Here is a 27,048-nt window from a genome sequence, read left to right on the forward strand (position 1 = left end):
AGTGCGTTGCCAGACTCCATCCTCTCTCCTGCTTCAAAGTGAAGTCTTCTCCAATTACAAGTTCCACTGCACCTTCAAGGGGTTAATTGGCATGGCACCACATGGTGTGGTCACCTTTGTGTCATCCCTGTATGTAGAATCTGTCAGTGACAAGGAGCTTTTTAAGCAGTCTGGGATTGTGTCTCTGTTGAAACCTGGAGTGACAATAATGGTCGACAAAGCCATGCAACAGATGACAGCTGATGAGGTGAGGAAGACACAGTCCATTGCTCGGCTGAGGGTCCATGTCTTAATCTATGGGGCTTCTCTGACTTCCTCATCGACCTGAAACATGTCGCCCTCACGCTGATCTCTCCTGAGAACTGATCTTTACTGGAAACTGAGAAATTATTACTCTTAGTCAGTAACAATCACATTTCACCATTTGTATGTACATTGCACAAACAAGCAATTTTCAAATTTATGTAAAACTATATGTTTAACTAAATAGATCAAATAATACAAAGACCGTATGAACTGGTCAGTATGAACTGGTCAGAAATGGAGACAACGATTTTAGAAACCGTTTCGCTAGTCGGATTTCGCATGATATGAGAGAATAGCCTACTCACCCTCAAAGTTGTCGATGTAGCTCAAAATATATAATTTAAAGCCCTTCTCTTACTCTTAGGTGTGATAGCTAACTTCCTCACAATATTGTTAACATCATTCACGTTAACCACAGGAAGTTCTTGTAAACAGTGAGTGTAATTTGCCATTATCTTCACCGAATGCAAAAACGGCTTCCGGCGCAGCACCAGGGGCATGTTCAAGTTCAAAACGGTGCGCAACGTTTTGCTACGGTTTCCGGGTTGAACGTCATGTTTCCTGGAAACGGCGTGCACCGGTGTGCAACGGGGTTTGAGATGCGTTTTCTCTTGTTTGGTGGGTGTGTCAGAACTGCAGTCCAATCAGCAGCAACATGTATATAAAGCACGCGGTATTAAAGTGAACTCGCACAATGGGTTCAAGGAAAGTAATTTACAAATGTGTTCGATGCAGCTCGGTATACGCAACAACTGAGGATATTAGAAGACATGTTTGTCGTAAGTTTTATTGTAAAAATATAGGATATCAACATAATGATGTAGTTGTTTATATTTTTAGCTTCATTGCAAGTGTATGACATTTGGTATAGAAATAAACAATGGTAATTAAGTGCTTTTCCTAAAAATGAGAAAGAAAATACAGGGTATTAAAACAGTATGAACTACAAATAAAGTCAGTATGTGAGGCTAAATAGATGTGTTTTAGTCTGAATTAGGTAAGATGTGTGCTTCCATTTCAGTTTCAGCAATCCCTTCACTCGATTGGGATGTTCTCTTTTGTTCTGGGCGGCAAGTGCAGTAACTGTAACATTGGGCATATTTTGTAGTATTAAACACATATTTATACCGACTTTATCAGGCTCTGAAAATTCTTCACAAAGAACACAAAGAATGGCCTTCTCAGCTGCCATAGTTGCAACTCTTGCGTCATCAGAACAGTGTGTTCAACGCATCACCGTTTCTGTTTAAAAAACGTTGTGCAACGTTTTGTCCAGGCTGAACGCAGCCCAGATGTAACTGGGCAAGCTGAGACAAAACGCGGAAGCGATCGTGCATAGAGCCTATTGCTACACACTCCTTAAGCCTGTCTAGAGATCTGAGGCCGATACCATGAAGGCAATTTAGGTGGATAGCCAGGTAAGGCTGTGTCCGAAATCGCCTACTATACTCAATTGAGAAAAATGCCTACCTCGTGTGCTGCTTGGGGGTGTACAAATCACAGCACAATTGAAAACAGGTCTCGGGGAATTACCTTTCACAAGCAAGACTGAACATTTGTTTCTGGTTGTATTTGGTCATTATATAATTAGTAATTGTAAGGTTAGTTGACCACCGGAGTCAGACTTAAAGAGCTAGCGATGTCGCTTGTTAACTTAGCTGTGAAAATTGAGACATGAGTTGTAATGATTTATAGTTTTAGCTTTAATGTTATATTTTATATTATAAAGTAAATTTCCTGAAATCTAAATATTCATCTATATTTTCTTTTAAATTTTTCTTTTAAATTTTCTTTTTATTTCCGACTTTTATGACAAGTATTCGTTTCGGGTAGGTACTAGTCACTATTTTATTCACTATTTGTATTATTGTCTATATTATTCTGCAATTGATATTACATTGTATTTGCTATTATTATTATTATTTTTTATTATAATATTATACCACTTGTGATTATCAATCTATTATAGTTAAATTATTAATTATTGTACTATTCACTAGTCACTATTTAACTTTTTTTTATTGTTTATATTTTTTTCTCATTGATATTTCATATTATATTGCTATTATTATAGTATTATACATAAACTATGCTATTGTCAATATATTATTATTATGTTATTGTACTTATGATATTATATAATTATACTATTCATTACTATTTTATTTGCTGTATAGGCTACTGTTTATTTTATTTTATTGACTATACACTATACTATTTACAGTTATCAGTTATATACAGTTATCTTTGTTATTTTATATTTGGAGTAGGCCTATCTATCTATATCTATCATTTTAGTGCTATAAAAATAAAGAAAGCAGCCTGTCGGTGTGATTTGTATTGGTCGATTTGTTTCATTTTCTCAATGGCGGTCAATTCTAAGCACAAGAAAAGCTAAAATCGGGTTAAAGACAGAAAATGCTTTTTCCACAATAAGAAAACTTTATTTCATTTAATGTGAAAATTTAATTATATCTCAGTATGGGGGTCTTCACAATTCTTATCCAAGAATAAAAAGCCAAATAGGCATGATAAGCCTGAGCTTTGACAATTCCTTATTAAAAAAATATTTTATAAGTGTAACTATTGAGATTTTAAATAACTAGAGATGGAATTTTTTGTACACCACGTACAAACCACTGAAATCGGATGATAAATATAATTGTTATTTTTGTTGTTATCCAGAAAAACCGCATCTCACCCGTTTACTTGCATCTGTTTACAGCGCAGTCTTGCCCTCGGCAATATGTCGGTGTTGACGTATCGCAGCAACGTTCCAACCGTTCCAACGCGGCCAATAGGGCGTCTATGTATTTATTATGTCTATGGTTGACGCCACAGGTTTCCCATTGAAAGCAACGGAGATCCAAATTCGTCCACAGACGAAGGGGCGCTTGACTTCAGTTTTTGATGCCTTGGGGGTGAGAATGGGTTGTAATATCATAAAATGTAACTCGTACAAGAAAAAAAGTTCAGCTGGTTCATTAATATCTTAAATCAAATATCCTTGCCATTAAAACATCCCTCATTCAGGGAACATAATCAGCAAATCAAGTCATTGAGGATGGAAATGCTGTTGCATAACATTTCCCATCAGCTTTGACATTTTGTTTCAGTTTTGACTTGAGAGCAAATGATTAACAGAGGAATGTCACTCTTCAAGAAGGTGAATGCTTATATGTCCTCTCACATTCAATGAGGTATGACGGGTTTAATCTAGATCTGCAGTGTCAACAGTGAAAGTAAACCTGTTATTCCTCTATGGCTCCACTTGCCATACTGTTTTACTCCAGTGAATTAGTTAATAAAGGCTATTATTTCTATGTATTGTTCAGTCAACTAAACAAACAATGAGCTTTTTTGACAACATGCCTCAATAGTCTTCCTCATTGGTAATGTGGTTGAAGTAGCCTATCGAATGCACAATAAATCCACATAATGTACAAATCAAAATAATCATACAAAAAACTACATTAATTCTGTTTGATCCAACTTTTTTCTGTTCATTTTGTTTGAATAATAATAATTCATTCTCTTTTTTCTATGTTCTCATCATGCGTTTGTATTATCAGATCTCTTGCAAGGTTGCAAGGGTTTAAAACTAAACTGATCTGAAGCATGTGAACAATGAAATTAAACCTGACCTTCCTCTTTAACTCGGTTTACTAGAAGCATACTTGTATAAGAAGACATATATTGACCCAACTGTGAACTTTTTGCATTCCCTTTTAAACACTAAATAACTTCAGTGGTGAGAAAGGTCACTTTCATAACAAAATGTAAAAAAAGTTTTTTTGTTTGTTTTTTTTTTCATCTTTGTCAATATTTGTCCTTAAAAATAAATTAGACTTGTTTACAAAGACATTTGGCTTAATAAGTTGATAAAAATAATGTAAAGTTTATAGCAAAGTCCCTTTAAGACATTATAAAGTTGTTTATAGTAGCTGATGTGCGATTACCCGATACCGCTGCTTGCTAGTGGACTTGGAAATAGGCCTACTAGACTTATGCCTCGTTTCCACTGAGCAGTACGGTACGGTACGGGACAGTACGGTACGGTTCGGGTCTGTTAACCATGATCTGGCTAGCGTTTCCACTGCCAACAGTACCCTTACTTGATAGGCGTGGTGTTTCGATCAACGTCATTTTCGCGCGAAGAAGAACATAGAGCATGTAGAACATGCTACAATGGATGACATGCAGCAGATCTTGTTCTTGCTCCTCGACATGTTTGTCACAAGAAGACAAGCGCCGACATTAGGCTTTTCTCAATATCAAGTACGCAAAGTTTGTACTTGCCATGTGCGACTCCTACATGCAAATGGTACAGCGCGTTTTTAAAAGCGTCACTCAGCTCGCTCTGCTACTCCGGTTATCTCTGTTAACTTGCTCTGTATGTACATTTTAAGAAACAATAAAACGAAATATGTTATAAAACACCACTCTGCCTCTTTTCGTTTTCATTTAAATAAATTAAACATTATAGGGACACAAATGTGGTTCATGCGCAACGCATATTCATTATTCACTGCACGTTATACGTTATTCTATTTATAACAAAACGAAATTTAAAACACAACCCTAACGTTACCTCTTTTCGTTTAAATAAAAAAAAAAAAAAACATATTCCAGGCAATATATGCGTTTGTACAAATGTTGCAATAAACATCAGTGATAATCTTGTAATAAAAAAATGACAAGAAACCATATTTCTTTTTGTAAAATTTCAGTTTTATCAATAATAGCCTATATAAAAGTTTAAGTAAAAGGTACAAGAAGCTATACAATAAGAAATAAAGCAAACAATTCAGTCAAATATCCAAATGCAGCGCTCTAGTCTAACATTACAAGTAAAGTTTAATATAAATAGCCTATAACGTTAATATGAAACTAAACTTAGCCCTCAGCCAAAACGATTGACAGGGAACTCATTATATATTCACGAGAGCAAAGATCGCCCGTTAGGTCTACACAAGACGAATTATATCTCATGTTTAACCACTACCGTCGGAGTAAGCGACGAACGTCAGAAGATTAGCCGAGGAAAGGCTCATCCAGCCGGGAAACATGAGCGCCGAGCCCCGCTGAACGCATGGATCTCACAACCGGGGGGGAAAAAAATCATCTTTATAAATAAACCACAGATTTGAGCTTTAAACAACTACATTCTCGCCTGAAAAACTCTTAAAATTACATTTCGTGATACAGTAACAGTAGTATTATATTAAACTGTATATTAAAAAATGGCGCTTCTTATGTTGTCATTCCCCTTGTAGCACGCGCAAGTGACGATTCTCTGTCAACCAATCAACGTCCTGCAGTGAGTCTAGCTCCACCTTTTAGTACCGTTCCACTGTGCTAGGTACCCCAATGGAAGGGTACCTAAAAAGTGGTACGGTACGGTTCGGCATTTTGGTACCATTCACAACTTTTGATAGTGGAAACGCAAATAAATGCGTACCGTTCCGTACCGTACCGTACTGCTCAGTGGAAACGAGGCATTACTTTTTTTGCTTAGATTACTGTTTTGCTTTATTATTAGGCTACTATTTTAACAACGGCATGTTAATGATACATTTTAAAATTAATATATTATTTTGAATTATATAGTTTTCAATTAGGTAACACAAAAAGAGAAAAGAGCATCACATAGGCAACAATATAATAAAATTGTCACTGATTAAAAGTTACTAATTTCTGCATTTGAGTCCTTTCTCATAGATCTGTAACCGTGTGATAGACACTTGATGTGTAAACCATAAAAAAACCCACTGTAAATAGTACTGTGGTGATACCATTGTGCAGGGGAATGGTATATTTTTGATACAGTATGTTGCAGGCACTGAATTGTGTACCATTGTAGTTTTTAGTTGTTGTTGTTTTTTTAGGTAATAGAGATGTGAAGAGTATGCAGGCCTATATAAAGTATTGTTATTATTTCTGAAGGAATTTTGTTTTTCTAAGAGTTGCTGGCTGTGTTCCAAAAAAAAAAAACATTCTTCCATGCCAGGAATTTTTTTCTCTGTAGGCAGTGCTGGTAAATATCAGTCAAACTTCCTTCTTACCCACCATAGGTGCAAGAGCAGCTTAGAAGAACGGTAAGTCCAATCTTTCTATTTAATGTTACTCTCCATAAGCTATATTCTCTCACAATTTATCCTTACTTGCATAATGGATTAAACTAATTATAATATTATAATAATGGGTATATTTTGCTATAAATATAATAAATAAATGTAAAGCAATTCGCAAATCAAGTAGCTTAATGTGTTTCTGATTTTTTTAAACAGCAAAATGTGTTCAATAAATATTTACCATTATTTATTAGTAATAAAAAATTAAATATTTAGTTTAATATTTATAAAGTGGGACCTTTAGAATATTGGATTTTTTTCCTACCGCTTCAAAAGTGGCTCCTACAATCATATTTCAAAGTTGAAAATATTTAATAAAGTTATTATCACTTACCTTATTCAAGGTTAAAATCTATATAATGAGAATAATAAATCTCCCCCTGATTACAGAAGGACTCCCACATGCTGGTTTTACCTCTGACTTCATCATCATGAGATTATTTCTGGATTCAGAGCTTCTGCTGGTGTTCATATCAGTCCTGACACTGAGTAAGCTTTAGTTTCTGTTAGATTATCAGTTTTATGTGGCAAAGACAATTTTGTGTTTCTGAATTTAATAATCTCTTTCTCTTTAACAGCCAGGGCACAAACAACAATTGAAACAACAACAACAATACAGGCTATAGGTAAATATAGATCTTTGAATTTGTTAGAGTGGATGGATCTCCACTTCAAAAAATATCAGATATATTTGTCACAGAATGGTGAAATAGTGAGAGAGGATCCCTGTGCAGGAAAAGGGATGTTTATTAAGTAAATAAAAAGCTAAACAAAACTACAAGCAAAAACTCCCTGTAGCCGTAGGTGAAAACAAGACAGGCATCTGGCAAAACTGGAAACACAAGGGAACATTTGCCCCACCTGAAAAATAACAGATTTTATTGAATAATCTTAGTTGTGTTTGTTTCAATGCTCAGACGTCATCTAGATGTCACACTACTCAATGCTCAGACTTCATCTGATCAGTACAAATCCAACAAGTGCTATTATAGCAATGCACAAACAATGGAAAATTACTGCTTCACAACATCGTCCTGTGATACTCTCACTCATGAAGACAAACATCCCATAAAACCTCACAATCATAAGATTAAACAACAATAGCAAGCATTGCAAGAGCAAGGAAATAAATATAAGTAATATGAAATATAAAAACATAAAATGACAAATAAATAATAATACAAAAAAAAGATGAATAAATGATGTAAATCAAATAATATGAATAAAGGGTTAAATGATCAATCAGTTGACAATTACATAAATGACTGATGATTATAAATTATTATAAAATTGAATCATATAAAAACAAAGTAAATAAAACACAACACAGATGTAGTTGTTCTCTCAAAGTAAGACACTAACAGGTTGCTATTGAGAATCCTTAGATCCTTCAAACCAGTTTTTCTAAAAACATCACCTATGTTGTTAAAGTTGAACAGTGTTGTGAGTGATGGATGATACGTAACATTTTTATATACTTTACAGAAGTGTTTGTTTCACTTTATTTTACTGTACGTGCACTTACATGTACGTACAGTACAGTGTACTTACCTAAGTAATGGCCAATATAGGGTAACTACATGGGTTAGGTTTAAGGGTAGGTTCAGGATTAGTACCTAGTTACTACCCAGTTATTGTAATTACTATGATAAGTACATAGTATGTACATGGGGAACAGGACTGTAAAATAATTATTTTTGGTATAACTTTATTTTACAGTATCCTTGTTACATGTTACATGTACTTACCATAGTAATAACAGTAAATTATGCATAATTACATGAAACTAACCCTCAACCAAATCCTAATCCTACCCTAACCCTATAGTACGTACATGTAGTTGCTTAATATTACTCAGTACTTAAATATATAATTACACAGTAACAATGACACCTTAAAATAAAGTGTAACCTTATTTGATTTTTACAAAAAGCATAACAACAATACCTGCAAAACAACAACACTGGCCAGTACTTAGACTGTCACCAAATGGTGTCAATTGAACAAACCCAAAATGAACCTGAGAAATCAGTTTATCAGAGAAAGAGAAAAAAAAAAGAGGCATTTGTGAATTGAGTTCATGAGGTTTTTTATGGTGTTTATATTTGTTTTCCTTCTTTCAGAAACCACCACAGAAACCACAGCAACCATACCAGGTAATTAGTCATGAGCCTATTTCTATGTAAGTGTAAGAGTGCAGACAACAATACATTAACCGATAAAATGTCTTTCTTTCAGAAACCACCACCACCACCACCACCACCACAGTTCTACCAGGTAATAATGCTGTGATTGATAGATGACTCATCACATTCCTATGCAATGCTTTTATGTAATTTACAGAATAGATAAGTACGCAATAAGGTATGAGGGGCCGTGCTGTATTGTGAACACAATCTTGGCTGAAGGACATTATTAGGACAGACGCAAACCCCCTCAGTCGTGACTGCATTCACAACACTATTTATATAGACAAAAATATATATGTAGGCTATTGATATGTTACTTTTTTTGCAGTCATTAATCATTAGATGCCATGCTTAAAATAGTCCCTGCCAGTGACAGTAAATGGCAGGAGAATGTTCCTAAATGTAACGCTTCATCTGATGGAGCTCAAAGAAAAACAGAGACAAGGAACTGTTCCTGTTTTTTATAACATAATGCCAGAATGTGAGACTTGTACGTCATTAAATAAATAATAAATAATTAACTAAGGCTGAAACACTTCTTCTCTTCCAAGAACAAAGACCAAAAATACACATTTCAAATGTAGTCTTTGTCTTCTCAGAAAAGGGACCAATAATACTGTATATATTCCTTATACATGAATCAATATACAATTTTGTGCACAATTAAATTCTCTCTAGAATATGAATGGGCGTGTAGCTTCCGACAGGCGCTGTACGTTGTAGACCAATCACAGACTGAGCTGTCTGGCCAATCAGAGCAGAGTTACAGCTCGTGGAAAGGAGGGATTTAGAGAGATTGATTAATTTGATGAGTCGTTTGAGAATCATTGAAAAATGTGGTGATGTGCAAAGTGTATTATGAGAAAATGAAAGTGTTTTTTGACCTTTGATGCTTGTAAAACTGTTGTAGGAGACCTCCAAAACAAAATTAGGAGACTTTAAAATAGTGGCATAGTAAGGGCACTTTAATGTATTTTCTACATGAACTAACAATGAGCAATACATTTGTTACAGTATTTATTCATCTTTGTTAATGTTAGTAAATAAAAATACAGTTGTTCATTGTGTTCATTTTAGTTCACAGTGCATTAATTATTGTTAACTTTAGTTAACAAATACAACTTTTGATTTTAACAAAATTACAACTTTTGATTTTAATAATGTATTAGTAAATGTTGAAATTAATTGTTCAGTTGAAAAGTATTGTTCAGTCTTTGTTCATGTTAACTACATTTGTTAACTAATGAAACTTTATTGTAAAGTGTTACCGTTTTTTAATACGCTTGTCCCAACTTCCAGTTTCAATAGAAAATACATAAACAGAAAATAGTTGCACTCGTCAAGTGAGTTCATGAGGAATATAATAGTGTTTGTAATTGTTTTTCTCATGATCTCATCAAGACAAGTAATAATGCTGTGACTGATATCATATAATATGCAATGTGTTTTTAATGTATTTTACAGAAGTGTTTAATAATTGAATACTTTTTTTTTTTGACAGCCATTCCAACAACAACTGCATGGACAGGTATTAATTGACTTTTGGTTCGTTCATGTCAGATTCGCCATAATTATGAGATTCTGACTTGTAAACACTGCTCACATCTTCATTCATTTTTTGTGTTGATTCTATTTGCAGCACCAGCGATATTCTATCCATTCGGCTCAGCGGCAGGAGACACAGAACAGCTTGAAAATGATGGTGAAAGCTACAGATATGTTAACTTCTCCACTCCATTTACATTCTTTGGCCGCAAGTACAACTATACATATGTGAGAATCTAGTTCCATTGGCAGTCTGATATGAATGCAAATGTTGTTATTAGCCAGCTCATACTTTACTGGTGGATTTGAACTGATTTCTCTTATTTCAGGTTAATTATAATGGACTCCTTACATTCAACCCATTTGTACCAGATGCTTACATTTACCCATTTCCCACACATGGAACTGAAGATTTAATTGCTCCGCTCTGGACTGACCTTGATGACTTTGGTTTAGGCAGATACTCGTATCAGCAGTACACTAGTGGAAGTGTGCTCACTCGCGCCACTCAGGATATAAACCAGTATTTCCCTCATAAGGGCTTTTCTGCTTCTTGGGTCTTTGTTGCAACATGGGACTATGTTCAAACAAGGGATATGAATGTATTAAATCTTCACTCAGCTCCGGTAAATACTTTTTCTTTTTCCGACACAAGGTCACAGACTGTATAGACTATGAATCATGATGTTGTTTCTTTTTTTTCAGGCGATCACCTTTCAAGTGGTTTTAATTTCAGGAGGTGATTTTTCTTTCATTCTGATGAATTATGGTGACTGTGCTGGGATACAATTTCCAGTGGAGGTAAAAAAACAAACAAAAAAAAAACATTGGATTGGGCTCTGTATCTTGCATAACATAAATTTTTCATGGTTTTAATAGGCTGGATATGACACAATAAACTCCACTGACTATTATGTCATTCATTATGATGCATCTAGTGGCTACTCCATCCCAAACCTCAAGAACACGAGTAACGTAAATGTTCCGGGTCGTTGGGCCTTTCCTGTGAACAACAGAACAGGTAGGACTTTCAGCAAATGATGTGATACTATTATTAGTTTGTTTGTGTGTGTGTGAGCGCACGTGTGTGTGTGTATATATATGTGTACACTGTGTATATACAGTGGGGAGAACAAGTATTTGATACACTGCCGATTTTGCAGGTTTTCCCACTTACAAAGCAAGTAGAAGTCTGTAATTTTTATCATAGGTACTATTCAACTGTGAGTGACAGAATCTAAAACAAAAATCCAGAAAATCACATTGTATGATTTTTAAGTAATTAATTTGCATTTTATTGCATGACATAAGTATTTGATACATCAGAAAAGCAGAACTTAATATACTGTATGGTACAGAAACCTTTGTTTGCAATTACAGAATCATACGTCTCCTATACATAAAGTATATTTTTGAGAAGTATATAAAATGTAGACTGAAAGTATGCTTTCTTCTTTTTAGTTGAAAAGAAGTATACTAATAGAACACTTGAATAAAATTATTTTTCATAAGGGAATTATTGCTGTGTGCAAGATCAGGTTCAGTTCCATGCTTATTTTATTTACTCTATAAGCTATTCCACCCGAAAGCTTGTTACTATAAAAACTTGAACATGTTAGTTTATAAGACAGTGTGTAATATTATGTTTAAAAAAAAGTATTTAGTAAACACAAGCACAAGCCAAAAATACTTAAAATACTTAATTATACTTTTAAGTATATCTCGATCAACAAGTATTGGCCAAATATACTTAGACTTTTCTCTCAGTATAAGTCAATACTTAAGTGGAATTTGAAGTATATTTCTGAGAAGTACATAAAAAGTAGATTAAGTTTAGTTTAAAAGAAGTATACTAATAGCACACTTGAATAAACTTCTTTTTCGTAAGGGTCTTTATGAGTGAGTCAGTAGCAAATACTTTTATATTGAAAAGGACTGAAAAAAGGTTGTAAACAACAAGACTCAATTTACAAATGCACTGACTAGAGCTGTCATGGGAAATCCCCTTAACTGTTGAAAGGAAAAAGTCTCAGCGGACATTCAAACTGATTTTGTGATTATGGAAATAAGATTGGCCAGAAGAACATCAGCTAGATGCAGGTAATGCACTCGCTTAGTCAATCTTTCTCTCTCATAATACTCTACTATACATAATTCAATAAGCTTCAATGAAGCAACTCAGCGTTCCTTCGTTACTTGTTATAAAGTGACGCTTTAGAATTAGTAACGGAGGCTTGGGATCCGCTGTCAACTTGAGATTTAAATCCATGGAGGAAGGAAGAGTGTTTTTAAAGACACACTGTTGTTGTTTCTTATTAATTTACACACTTGTGTCGTCGAACTGTTGTATAAACGCAATGTCACACAAGTAGCCATGCGATATGGCTCCATATCAGAACGGCTGTTATTCGGCCTTATCGTGGACTATCGGTCTCTCTCTCTCTCTCTCTCTCTCTCTCTCTCTCTCTCTCTCTCTCTCTCTCTCTCTCTCTCTCTCTCTCTCTCTATATATATATATATATATATATATACTGTATTTGTGTGTGTGTGTTTGTTATTATGCCTTATTATTATGCCTGTGTGTTTCCTTTTAGAAAATGTCATAGGAGTTAAATTGAAAATTAGGTCATTTTTAGACCTGACACAGCGTGGAAACGTTGAGGATGTTTTGCAGCAAGTAAGTCACAATTTTCACACAAAAGCACATTTCTGCCTGAGTGGAAAAAAAAATCTTTTATCTTATATTTCTGACTTTATATCTGACACTGGTGACTTTATTAACCAATAGTACAATAGAGTACAATGGAAATACATTTTGATCTATCTGTCCATCTTTGTTTCAGATAACACAAGAGCTGGTCAATTATTATGGAGTGCCAAGTTTCTTTGAGATGAAGTTAAGAAACGTCAAAAAGACACAGCCGTAATACATGGAAGGGACTTAAAAAGTTGCAAATGGTGACCTTGAAGATGTAGAAACGGATAAAGAGAAGAATGTCGCAGGAAGGGAACCTTTATATTTTCTCACCCTTCAACTTATTACTCTCTCATATAATAATAAATGAGCATATACTGTATATACATATGATGAAAAAATGACAATGTGAATATGATAAAATTAGATAATGAAATAATTTATTACATTAATCATATATGTTCCAACTTAATTTATCTTGAATAATAATCATTAATTCTTTCTGTAATGCTTTGTTTTATCAGATATCTTTAACAAGTATCAGGGGTTTAAACTTTGAACTGTAGCATGTGAACAATACTAATAAACCTGTTCTTTGTCTACAACTCCAGTTACCAGAAGCATTACTCATCCATATCGAAAATATGTGCATGTATCGTTCTCATGGACATTACTGTGTAATATATTTTTAACCATAGAACTTAAGGACAGCAGCTTTCAGCTGGTTTCTGGACATCAATTGGCAGCATAACAAAGTGCCAACCCCTCATATAAACATAGTCTGGGTCACAATTTCACAGTTTTGGTTTTTGACAATGAGGGTATATCATACTTATGTTGGCAATCTGACTTGCTTCTAGATTTTGTGCCAAAATACCAGTCTGATATACACAAGCTTTGACGTCAACCACAAAAAAATAAATAAGGGAAGCAGTTTCTCCTCCCTTTTTTGAAGTTTATTCAAAGCTTGTTTATTTGATTGTGCATTTGACCTTTTTTTATATAACATTTATCTGTGTGTTTGTGTATATAAACAAGAAGTTGAGAACACGCAGAAACAGTTGGTGGAACAGTTGTTGTTGGCGAATAAAATATTTTACTTGGCCCACTTTTGTTTAAGGCACAGCTGAGGAAACCTGATTTGGTGTGCTATAACAAATGAAGTTTAAAAAAGTAGAAGAAAAAGAAGAATCTCCATCTGAAATGTTAAACTCATCCAGTAGGTGGGGCTAAAGTCTGCCAGAATTAAGGACATAACATCTGAATTGCAACACACTCATTAAGCCTGTCTAGAGATCTGAGGCCTTTACCATGAAGGCAGTGTAGGTGGATAGCCAGGAATGTTTTAGTTTAGTTTTTGCCAACCATGGGTTTTAGGCACCATGAAAGTGACTTAGCTTTCAGCGGTGTTCATACGCATAGTGACTTTCTCTCCACGGCAGGTTATGTTCTTGGTAAGAGATCTCAAAATGAAATTGGATCAATCAGCTGAGAGCAAAATAAAATGTGTCTGTCGCAATAAAGTCACTCCCTCGATCAGTATCTGTTGATTTTCATGTAAAGCGTGTTGTGGGACTGTTTCATACATCAACATAATTAAATTATGCAAGAATGCATTATATCCTGTTTTTCTTTGCCAATTACACCATGACCTTTTTGATTTCTTTATCTAATCTGGCACATGGAAATAGCCCAGACACAATTTCAAGGGATGAACTTTTGAAGAAAATAAGTGTTTGCCTACTTGTCGTCTAAAGTGAAGTCAAGCAGTTCTTTCACTTTTATTGTTAGTTGTTTAGTGAGAATTTCAGTCATTGTGGTTATTCAGAATGCATTGACAGACACTGACTGTCAGACACTGAACACGTCACTCCCCCTCATCGCTATGATACTCGATTTGAACCTTTCAGAAGGTGCTTCTCACATATTCCATGAAGCCGTCTGAGGTAAACATCAAAAATTTTGTCTATAGCGTTGTTTGTTTTAACAACTTATTCTGTGATGCTATGTCTATGTATATCTGTATAGTTAAAGTATAACAGAAAATTATTATAAAATCAAAATGATGTAAGTATTAATATTGCTTTGCTCTGTTGTAATTTTTCTAGTTACTCTGTGAAATTGTAGCAGTGACATATCTTTGACCTCATCCAAATGTTTATCATGGGATTGTCTCCAGTTTCACAATATCTGCTGATGTTCATATCAGTCCTTTCGCTGAGTGAGTTTTACCATGAATAATATCCTTAAAGGTAGGGTAGGTAGGATTTTTATAAAAAACTTTTTTTCAAATTTGTTTAAACTGTCTTTATATACCAATACATAATTAAAATGTAAGTGCTCTGAAAAAGAGAGTATAAAAATCGAGTGACTGTAGACCTTTTAATCTGCAATAAACACAGCTCATTATTTCCATCCGGGACGAAACAATTGATTGGTTTGGGTGACTGTCACTCACTCTCGCAACCAAGGCTACCACCCCGTTGCTATAAGATCTGCCCATATGCGCGCGCACCCGTTTGATTTGAGGGGAATGCAAGAGAGGCGCGGAACCTACGAAGAGTAAAATTATGGCAGAGAAAGAGCATTCAAAATTCAAAGCACCTGCATATGCAGTCAGCGAAGGCAAACAAGGCAAAAACTACTTCCTCGGACCCTGGTTGCCCGCACTCTTGAACGACCTCCTCTGCTTCGCCCTCGACCCCGGACCTGTCCTTGAACCGACGATGCGGTACTTGTCACCGGAGTGTAACGTTAGTCCTCATCAGAGTCAACAATGTTTTCATCATGCAAACTCTTACATGCAAAACACCGTATATGTTATGACTCTTACACGAAATTCACCTTCATCACAGTTTAACTGATGGTAATGGGAAAACGTGTATCAATGCAACCTGTTTTTAGCTTTGCCTTATAATTATAGCTCGTTACCTATAAATATAGCTTGTTACCGAATCAAACTAAATATATTTTAAACTTTACCAGTATCGATATGCTAGCTTGATAGTGAGTACTAAAAGCCATCTTATTTGTTTATATTTATAGTGATAAAGTTAGGTATTTTATTACATGTGATTCTGACATGTCACTGCATGCACTGCGCTCCTTCCTCTGCACTCGTCTCAGGTAAATAAATGCGTCTTCCAGCTGAGCCTGAGCGTTTGGCGTCGCGCGTTCATGTGTTTTGGGGGCGTGGCTTTGGAAGGAGCTCAGAAGGGAGGGGGTGGAGTGAATGGAAATAATTAGCTGTGTTTACAACAGTCGTGAGAAGTCTACAGACACTCGATTTTTATACTCTCGTTTTCAGAGTACTTATATTTTAATTATGTATTGGTATATAAAGACAGTTTAAACAAATTTGGAATGTTTTTTTTTTTGAAAAATCCTACCTACCCTGCCTTTAATGGAATGACAAAGAAATAGACAATATCACATTCTATTTAAAATTGTATTCAAATGTATTTGATTTTTTTTTTTTTTTTTCAGCAGGCAGGGTGACAAAAGCACAGACAGGTAATTATTGACCTTAGAACTAGAACATATAAAACATGAACTGAGATTATCGTCATAGGAGTTTGAACTTGTTTGTCTTGCAGCGCCGGTTGCATTCTATCCGTTCGGCTCAGTGGCGGGAGACACTGTTGGTATTGCTGTTCAAGATGAAAACTCCACTCTTGTCGACCTGTGGACACCTTTTGTGTTCTTTGGCCGCACGTACAACAAGACATATGTGAGATTTCAGTTCTGTTTTGCTAATGCAAATGGTGAATGAGAAAAAATGTGACATGCACTAATATCTTTTATTACCCAGGTTAATAGTAACGGGCACCTTACATTCAACCAGCCTTCATCAGAGTACTACCCGAAGTACTTTCCCATCAATGGAAGTGAAGACATCATTGCTCCGCTCTGGATAGATGTTGACGTAAGTTTGAATGGCAGCATCTCGTATCAGCAGTACTCAAATGGAAGTGTGCTCACTCAAGCCACTCGGGATATAAACCAGTATTTCCCGGATCTGAACTTCACGGCTACTTGGGTCCTTGTTGCTACTTGGGATAGAGTTGAATACCAACATTACTCTGGCACAGTAAGTTAGTTTGTTAAAACTCCTTCAGGCTCAAGGTTATTATCAGAGCTGCTGTGACATTCACTGTTCCCAACTTTGCAGGAAGCATCGTTTCAAGTGGTGTTAATTTCGGGCGGTGATTTGTCTTTCATTCTCATGAATTATGGTGACTGCGCTGTGACATATTATGGGGTGCAGGTAAAACATGCCTTATACATCAATAGAACAAATTACGCCTATCTCTTCGTGATGTTCTGTCTCAATAATTAGTAATTTCCTTGTTTGTGCAGGCTGGTTATGACACAGTAAACTCCACGGACTACTCTGTGATTCCTGGATCAGTCAATGGGAGTTTTATTCCAAACCTTGTGAACTCCAGTAATGTAAATGTTCCAGGTCGATGGGCCTTCAGGGTGGACAGTGCACCAGATCAAAATAATCTACAAGGTACATAATTGCCATCATGTTTAGAATCTTTAGTATTATTATTTTGTTTTTATGTGGCATCATATGATGTTTTGGCAATGTCAAAGTCATGAGTTTGATTCAGTCACATTCAAAACCTTTAATCAACCTAAAATTGGATTAAAGCATCTGCCAAATGCTGAAATTTAAATGTTCCTGCAAACAAACAAGTTGTTTTCAAGGCAGTGTTGTGAAATTCTTCATTATTCAAGTCAAATATTATATTCCATACCTCTTCGATATGTTCAGTATAAAGTATGCATAAAAATGTAAACACTTTTTAACATTAATTATTAATCATGTGCTTTGTTTCCCTCAGAAAATATCTTAGGAGTTCAACTGAGAGTTACTTCATTTTCAGACCTAACAAAGAGTGAAAACATTCAGAATGTTTTAGAGAAAGTAAGTTGCACTTACTAATGGACTGAATATACAGTATATATATATATATATATATATATATATATATATATATATATATATATATATATATATATATATATATATATATATATATATATATATTAATTATGGTGCTAATAGAATACAAATAGAAATTTTGATCGATCAGTCAATCTTTATTTCAGCTACAACAGGAGCTGGTCAAGTCCGGTCTGCCGAGCAGCGTGAAGCTGAACTTCAGAAGAATCCAAAAGACACGACCATAATATCATAAAATGTAACTCATACAAGGAAAGAAATTCAGCTGGTTCATTTATATCTTAAATCAAATATCCCTGCCATTAAAATATCCCTCATTCTGGAAAGTTAATCAGCAAATCTAGCCATTGAGGATGGAAATGCTGTTGCATAACATTTCCCATCAGCTTTGACATTTGTTTCAATTTTGACTTGAGTTTAATTATGGCTTCAATTTTGACTTGAAATGATTCACAGAGGAATGTCACTCTTCAAGAAGGTGAATGTTTGTATGTCCTCTCACATGCAATGAGGTATGACGGGTTTAATCTAGATCTGCAGTGTCAATAGTGAAAGTAAACCTGTAATTCCTCTATGGCTCCACTTGCTGGAAAATCAACTTTTTACTGATCCATATCGTGATTGTCTGTTAGGGAGACCGAAGCTATAGCTGTCACATGTTTTACTCCAGTGAATTTTAATATAATGCTATTACCTTGCTTACTCAGGAAAAAAGATGTATTCAACTTAATAAACATTGAGCTTTTTTGACAACATGCTTAGATAGTCAAAAATTCTGAAAAAGATTGTGTTGGGTAAAAAAATAAAATGTTTATCTTCACCCACTTTTGTACTTGATGTCAAACTAAACGTGCATAAATGGTCCTGCTTAACTGGTATGGCATAAAAATGAATGCATGTTTGTAGATAACATCAATAAACCTATTTGCTCATTTATAGAGATATTATTCATTGAAGTATTTGGCTATTTAGCTTTAGCTTTGCATTTTTTTATAAAAAAAGGCTGATGTTACATTGTTAGGTGTGTGAAAACTGTAACAGTAAATTAAAAATCTCTATAATGTGAATTAAATCGCATGTTCCTTGACTCACCACGAGGGGGAGACAGACGCTTAAAGAGAGTTAGTGAGATTCCAGCATGCTTCATGAAATGCTAAAACTTTGCATTGCTAACAAACTGTTTGTGATTTTATTAGATTAAGAAAGGAGGAAATGTTGTGTTATTTATTAAAACAAATACACCCACATTTATAAGTTGCATTGTAGCCTGCATAACCATTCGTACAGTATGTCCGAAGTATTCAAGTGGGCGTAAAGACTGCACGTTTTCAAAGATTTGTTTACTTAATCACTGCGTTCGTTTTTTACAAACTGCGTATAATCTCTGCACCAATAAAATGAGCAACACTTTGTTTTACAAACAAGTACGTAACATCTTGCACTGTAAAGTTTAACTAGACATGACGAGACAACGGGGTATGTTAGTTCCTGAAAGTGATGAATGATGGGAGACGCTTAGACTCAAAGTGGCAGTATTAGAGAAAGGCTGCATCTGACGTCGTATACATCCCTACTACTGTAGGCTATATTAGTAGGCAAAAAACAGTGCGTGACAAAAGTAGTAGCCCATGTCTGAATACTTTTTGGCTACACTTTTATAAGTAGGCTACTGTGAATTCTGACATACTTCTATTGTCACATGTTTTTCACCTACTATATACAGTGGGTACGGAAAGTATTCAGACCCCCTTAAATTTTTCACTCTTTGTTATATTGCAGCCATTTGCTAAAATCATTTAAGTTAAATCAAGAATTGTTGACATTTTTGCACATTTATTAAAAAAGAAAAACTGAAATATCACATGGCCCTTAGTATTCAGACCCTTTGCTCAGTATTTAGTAGAAGCACCCTTTTGATCTAATACAGCCATGAGTCTTTTTGGGAAAGATGCAACAAGTTTTTCACACCTGGATTTGGGTATCCTCTGCCATTCCTCCTTGCAGATCCTCTCCAGTTCTGTCAGGTTGGATGGTAAACGTTGGTGGACAGCCATTTCCAGGTCTCTCCAGAGATGCTCAATTGGGTTTAAGTCAGGGCTCTGGCTGGGCCATTCAAGAACAGTCACGGAGTTGTTGTGAAGCCACTCCTTCGTTATTTTAGCTGTGTGCTTAGGGTCATTGTCTTGTTGGAAGGTGAACCTTCGGCCCAGTCTGAGGTCCAGAGCACTCTGGAGAAGGTTTTCATCCAGGATATCCCTGTACTTGGCCGCATTCATCTTTCCCTCGATTGCAACCAGTCGTCCTCCAGTCCCTGCAGTTGAAAAACACCCCCACAGCATGATGCTGCCACCACCATGCTTCACTGTTGAGACTGTATTGGACAGGTGATGAGCAGTGCCTGGTTTTCTCCACACATACCGCTTAGAATTAAGGCCAAAATGTTCTATCTTGGTCTCATCAGACCAGAGAATCTTATTTATCACCATCTTGGAGTCCTTCAGGTGTTTTTTTAGCAAACTCCATGCGGGCTTTCATGTGTCTTGCACTGAGGAGAGGCTTCCGTCGGGCCACTCTGCCATAAAGCCCAGACTGGTGGATGGCTGCAGTGATGGTTGACTTACTACAACTTTCTCCCATCTCCCGACTGCATCTCTGGAGCTCAGCCACAGTGATCTTTGGGTTCTTCTTTACCTCTCTCACCAAGTCTCTTCTCCCCCGATAGCTCAGTTTGGCCGGACGGCCAGCTCTAGGAAGGGTTCTGGTCGTCCCAAACGTCTTCCATTTAAGGATTATGGAGGCCACTGTGCTCTTAGGAACCTTAAGTGCAGCAGAGATTTTTTTGTAACCTTGGCCAGATAACCTTTGGCCTTGCCACAATTCTGTCTCTGAGCTCTTCAGGCAGTTCCTTTGACCTCATGATTCTCATTTGCTCTGACATGCACTGTGAGCTGTAAGGTCTTATATAGACAGGTGTGTGGCTTTCCTAATCAAGTCCAATCAGTTTAATCAAACACAGCTGGACTCAAATGAAGGTGTAGAACCATCTCAAGGATGATCAGAAGAAATGGACAGCACCTGAGTTAAATATATGAGTGTCACAGCAAAGGGTCTGAATACTTAGGACCATGTGATATTTCAGTTTTTCTTTTTTAATAAATGTGCAAAAATGTCAACAATTCTGTGTTTTTCTGTCAATATGGGGTGCTGTGTGTATAATAATGAGGGAAAAAATGAACTTAAATGATTTTAGCAAATGGCTGCAATATAACAAAGAGTGAAAAATGTAAGGGGGTCTGAATACTTTCCGTACCCACTGTATATGGAAGTATCACAGTGAGTTCTCAGTATCAGAGATCATGATGAAGTCATGTCTCCATCTGCTGGTCAGACTTTACAAAGAATATAGGCCTAATTAAAATACAATTCATGGGTGTAGCTACTGTCTGTTATGATAGGCCTATATGTATTCTTACCCTATGTTTCATGCATTCTTTTTTTGCTTTTTTAAGCATATTTTTACTATTTATTTAGCCTACCATTTTGGATCAAAATACATAGTCTCCACAATGTTTCTATTTTTTTAGTATACATATTATACCTGCATGTACATATACATACCGTATTACCTGCATGTACATTACTACACTTCTTTTTACTAAGAACGCAAATTAGATGCAGTGTATAGAATGGCACTACCCATTTATGGCCATTTTACCCACATTGCATTAAGTAAAATAGTATATAAATTAATTCCATTATATTACATAACATTATAGTTGAGAATCATCTTTATTCAAAGTTTGGTTAAAAAAAAATCCTGAAACCTAAAAACTGGTGAATGAAAAAAATAAGAAAATTTCCCAATGTCTTTTTCTTTTTTTCTTTTTTTTGAAGATGTATTTATTCAGCTAATGATCTTTGTCTTTACGGACTGTTATTTGTAATATCATCTATATCATCAGATATTTCTCCTGAAAGGGAATCATTAATAAACAGGCCTTAAATTCCCCCTGCAGTCAATCATTTTATCCCTTAAAACTCATTATATAACAATTACATATTTAAACCTCATTTTCCTTGAAAAAAACTTTATTCATGCCTTAAAATAGCTTGAATGCAGTTCTATGAATATGCAAATGAGCCCCACCTCCACTCACTCACTCAGCTCAGAGATCCACTGGTTGACGATCACACGTTGATCTGATTGGTTACAAGGTAGTTTGTGATGTCAGAAACACCAGCGATTTCAAACCGTGTTTTAGACTGTCTTTGGTTCACTGCAGTTTTAAGGAGAAAATACTCTGCAATGGTGTCGACTTATGAATTTACACATGGTTTGTCTTAAAGCATTAAAACACCACATAAACAACATTAAAAGCTTGATTCTCACCACAGGGGGACTTTAAAACATCTCAAGGCTGAAGACGAGAGTTTATCAGAGTGATGGGACAGCGAAGTTCTCGAGTTAGTGATGGCGAGGTGTACGATCACCAACACCCGGCAACGACACGGCGGAGCAACATCTTCATCCGTGCGATGGTGTGATGCTGGTGGTGAGGGAGAGACAGAGGAGGTAGGTGTGGGGAGAGGAGGAGAAGAAGAAGAAGAAGAGAAGGAGGAAAAAGAGGTTCGGGAGACTGACCTCTTTCCTCAGAGCTGCCAGAAAGCATCTCGAGATGATTCTCCGGGTCAGACTGAGGTGCAGATCATTGAGACACCATCATCAGGCAGCAGCACTGATGTTAACTGACTGCTTGTGAGCAACAACAAAAAATCACATTTTCACCTAGATATAATTATCCATCAATGGCATAATTTATTATGAATATTTCATACATGTATATTTTTTATATATAATTTACTGTCATATATAGCAGTGGTTCCCAAACCTGTCCTGCCGGCACCCCAACACTGCACGTTTTCTTTGTCTCCCTAATCAAACACACCTGATTCAACTCATCAGCTCATTATCACATGGGTTAATGAGCTGATGAGTTGAATCAGGTGTGTTTGATTAGGGAGACAAAGAAAATGTGCAGTGTTGGGGTGCCGGCAGGACAGGTTTGGGAACCACTGATATATAGGATGCTTTCAAATAAAAAAACATATGGTTTTAAGATATGAAAAGAGCATTAAACTTATTTTAATTAAGTCTCTAATGTTATTTCCTGATATTGTAAGATGTTGATTTTCTATTTTTGGCTTTCCATATATAAATAATTGTGTAAAATGTGTAAACTGCAATTATTTCTCTTTTAACCCTCCTGTTACCCTCAAATCTACCAACATCTTTTACCCACTGGGGTCAATTTGACCCCACCAATTTAAACCCCCACAATTTGATTTTTTCCCCAAAGGTTTAAGTCAGGTACTTTATGTTTCTTTGTTGACTACTTAAATAGCCCTTTAAATAAAACACCACCAACCCCCCACCCCCACCCCCACCCCTTATACATCCAGAATACCTATTGCACGACTATGGACAAATTAGCAAATCACTATAAAATGTCACTGATTTATCTAAAATTCAAAAATTATATATATTTTTGGTGTTTTAATAGCTATTTATTTATTATATTATATAATATATTTTATCAAGGATAGGTTTGGGGTCAATATGACACTCCCATTGATAGTCTCAGGATGCCTCACTGTTGGCACGACACAGGACTCATGGTAGCGTTCACCTTTTCTTCTCTGGACAATCGATTTTCCAGATGTTCTAATCAGATACATTAACTTTGCACCAGTCTTCTGCTGTCCAATTCTTGTAATTCCTGCAGAATTTCAGCCAATATTTGATGTTTTTATTGGAGAGAAGTGGCTTCTTTGCTGCCCTTCTTGACACCAGGTCGTTGTCCAAAAGTCTTGGCCTCGCTGTTTGTGCAGATGCTCTCACACCCACCTGCTGCCAATATTGAGCAGTTCTGCACTGGTGGTGACACGATTCCCTAGCTGATTCCTCAGGAGAAGTTCCTGGTACTTGCTGGACACTCTGGGACATCCTAAAGCCTTCTTCACTGCAGCCGAACCTCTATTCTTGAAGCTCTTGATGATCTGGTAAATGGAGGCCATTTTGATGCAAAGATGATCCTCCATCTTTCTTTGGAGGAAACCATTGCTAACAGAAGAACACAATGATTGGAAGCACTTCTTCCTTCCTTATAGCAATCATGTGCTGATGATATGATTAGTAAAATGATGTTAGCTGGTAATTTGGTGCCAAGGACAAAAACAGTGAAATTTGGGGTTTTGTGATAAAGCTTTTTAAAATTATGTAAAATGCCACTGATCACTCTGCACAATAATCTAGAAAAATGTGAATCAACATCATAACAACTGAAGCAGAAAAAATTTCAAATTTGGCCACAGCTGTACCCTGTCATTCAAGTGGGAAGTGTCCGGTCGAACAAGGTGATGTTGGTGGCGCATCCGCTGTTCAGCTCCCGCAAAAGGTCCACGTACTCGTAGGAGATGCCCTGTTGTTGTAGGGCGAGCAGTACGGCATTGATCTCTATGCTGTCGAAGGCTTTCTCGTAGTCTACGAAGGCCAGTACCAAGGGCATCTTGTACTTCCGGCAGCGTTCGAGCAGTTGGTTCAGCACGTGGATGTGGTCCATTGTGCTGTAGCCAGACCGGAAGCCGGCCTGTTCGGGTGGCTGTTGTTCGTCCAACTGCCTGGCTAGTCGGTTGTACAGCACCTTGGTGAAGACCTTGTACACGGTCGGCAGGAGCCAGATTGGCCGATAATTCCTCAGCTGTTTGCGGTCACCCTTCTTGTACAACAGCACTGTCTTGGCCGTCTTCCATTGATCTGGTGTTCTTCTCTGCGCCATGTAGTGGCTGAAATGGCTGTCCAATGCTGCCCACAGCATCGGTCCACCCTCTTTGAGCAGCTCGGCCTCGATTCCGTCCAGCCCTGGCGCCGGTCTTTCTGGATGTTCTGGATCGCATGCCTGACCTCACTGGTCAACACTGACGGGATGGCTGGTATGGCGTCGTCCTGCATTTCGGGCGGGTTGACTGGTGTCTTGCTGGCGAATAGGTCCGTATAGAACCCAAAAAAAAACCCCAAAAAACTTTGCTAAGAGGTAATTTTCAATTGAGAAAGAGCATAAAGAGAGAGCTCACAAAGCACAAAGAGAAATGGTTTATAAGGCTTCTGTGGAAGCTTTCATACATTTGCTCCTCCCCTATATTATGTTTTCCCCTCCCCCACGGAACAAAATATCAAAGTTCTTGCAAGAATTATGTTTTCCCTTCCCTGGAAATATATAATTGGCACTGGAAATATCTAATTTCTTGTGAGAATTATGATTCCCCCCCTCCACTATATCGTGTGAACTATCAGTGGTTCTCGCAATACTTCAAGTAGGCCTATATGGTAATGTCAGGTTAGGGCCCTAAAGCAGAGGGAAGGTTTTTGAAGATCATAAAATCTCAACTTATAATGACCTCAATATCATCCAGAATAAATGTGGGATTTGTGCCTAATCACCAATGTGTGAACAACAAAAAAAATGATATTTCTTATATGTTTTATACAGCAAAATGAGCCTGGGGTCAAATTGACCCCAAAGAACACCGATGCTACAAAAGTACGTACAGAACATTGAAAACCTATCATCATGTTAATTTTATGTTTACCCAGTTGTCCCCATTAAATTAGGAAAAGTCTTTAAATTTGAAGCAAAAAAATTTTTTTAAAGTATGTATTTTGAGACGTTAAACACTGAATGGGGTCAAATTGACCCCAAAGGTAATAGGAGGGTTAACAGATGACATTATGTGCCGCTGCGAGCTTGGTGGTCGTCTGTGGGTAGATGCTGGTGTCGTTCATGAAGAAAGTCATTTAGAGCATGTCCTTAAAGGGATAGTTTGCCCACCCTCAAGCCATCCTAGGTGTATATGACATTCTTCTTTCAGACGAATACAATCTGAGTTATATTAAAAATGTCCTGGCTCTTCCAAGCTTTATAATCGCAGTGAATGGCAGTTTATGTTTGGAAGTCCATCAAAGTGCATCCATCCATCATAAAACTAATCCACACGGCTCTGCGGGGGTTAATAAAGGCCTTCTGAAGTGAATCGATGTGTTTGTGTGAGAAATATATCTATATTTAAAACTTTATCGACTAAAATAACTAGCTTCCGGCCAGAGCCGGACAGTAACTGAGTACATTTACTTGAGTACAGTACTTAAGTACAATTTTGAGGGATCTGTACTTTACTCGAGTATCATTTTTGGGGAGTACTCATGACTTTACTCAAGTACATTTGAGAGGCAAATATTGTACTCTTTACTCCACTACATTTCTATCCATAACTGTGAGTACCCGTTACTACTTCTAAAAAAAAAAAAAAAAAAAAAAAAGGAAAAAAGAAACATCTCGGAAACCCTCTCAAATGTGATTGGATTGTGCAGGCGCCACTGATTGGGACAGCCTATCAGCAATCACCTTCAGCTTTCCGCCAAAGTCAACTCCATGGTCAGATTTAGATAAGAGACGAAACCATGGACAAAACAATGGATGAATATTCATTATGGAAGTCATCCCTGATTGGTCTTAACCCCAGTGACGGGTAGGTTTAGGGGCGGGGTTATGGAGGTCATAAGACCCCCAGTGACGGGTAGGTTTAGGGGCGGGGTTATGGAGGTCATAAGACCCCCAGTGACGGGTAGGTTTAGGGGCGGGGTTATGGAGGTCATAAGACCCCCAGTGACGGGTAGGTTTAGGGGTGGGGTTAGGGGTAGGTCATCAGACCAATCAGGGATGACTTCCCTAATGAATATTCATGAGTCTTCCCCTACCATCCTGGGGAAAAAAATATCGCATCCCGGGAATGTGCCAACCCGTGGCCCCACATCGCCAGACTATTTCAATTTTCTGAACAAGTTAATGATAGTTTTCGCTTCAAGTGTTTGCTGTGTTTACCAATGTAAGCACTGTGGCAGTAGTAATGCAATATTTAGAAAATGTACTCTTGTACTCTTGATACTCAAGTACTTTTAAAAACAAGTACTTTAGTACTTTTACTTAAGTAGACATCTGACTGTAGTACTTTTACTTGTACTTGAGTAAAATTTAGCAAGGGGTATCTGTACTTTTACTCAAGTAATGTAGCTGTGTACTCTGTCCGCCTCTGCTTCCGGCAGACGGCCGTTAAAGTTTTAAATATAGATATTTTTCCTACACGAACAAA

General features: G+C 36.7%; 2 protein-coding genes across 3 annotated transcripts; both read left to right on the forward strand.

Moving 5' to 3' along the window:
* Positions 1 to 1,581: 1,581 nt before the first annotated feature.
* On the forward strand, positions 1,582 to 13,976 carry LOC311096032 (sushi, nidogen and EGF-like domain-containing protein 1). Of its 2 annotated transcripts, none has more exons than XM_084134954.1 (13): positions 1,582 to 1,724; positions 6,335 to 6,404; positions 6,831 to 6,929; positions 7,019 to 7,066; positions 8,564 to 8,596; positions 8,679 to 8,717; positions 10,131 to 10,157; positions 10,269 to 10,402; positions 10,504 to 10,800; positions 10,880 to 10,975; positions 11,054 to 11,195; positions 12,769 to 12,851; positions 13,018 to 13,976. In XM_084134954.1, the coding sequence occupies exons 3-13, from the start codon at positions 6,872 to 6,874 to the stop codon at positions 13,099 to 13,101; spliced, it is 1,041 nt and encodes a 346-aa protein (XP_083991080.1). In that variant the 5' UTR covers positions 1,582 to 1,724; positions 6,335 to 6,404; positions 6,831 to 6,871; the 3' UTR covers positions 13,102 to 13,976. The 2 variants fall into 2 exon arrangements, with proteins under 2 accessions (XP_083991080.1, XP_083991081.1); XM_084134955.1 differs by having other exon boundaries at positions 1,597 to 1,724; positions 6,381 to 6,404.
* A 784-nt stretch (positions 13,977 to 14,760) lies between these two features.
* LOC311096034 (sushi, nidogen and EGF-like domain-containing protein 1) lies at positions 14,761 to 18,909 on the forward strand. Its single transcript, XM_084134957.1, has 9 exons — positions 14,761 to 14,815; positions 14,978 to 15,090; positions 16,356 to 16,382; positions 16,466 to 16,599; positions 16,681 to 16,959; positions 17,041 to 17,136; positions 17,229 to 17,385; positions 17,723 to 17,805; positions 17,991 to 18,909. Exons 2-9 carry the CDS (start codon positions 15,024 to 15,026, stop codon positions 18,069 to 18,071), a joined length of 924 nt encoding a protein of 307 aa, XP_083991083.1. The 5' UTR covers positions 14,761 to 14,815; positions 14,978 to 15,023; the 3' UTR covers positions 18,072 to 18,909.
* The last annotated feature ends 8,139 nt before the right edge of the window (positions 18,910 to 27,048 follow it).

The sequence above is a fragment of the Abramis brama genome (assembly GCF_963993115.1).
Source record: "Abramis brama genome assembly, chromosome: 14".
NCBI classification, from domain to species: Eukaryota; Metazoa; Chordata; class Actinopteri; order Cypriniformes; family Leuciscidae; genus Abramis; species Abramis brama.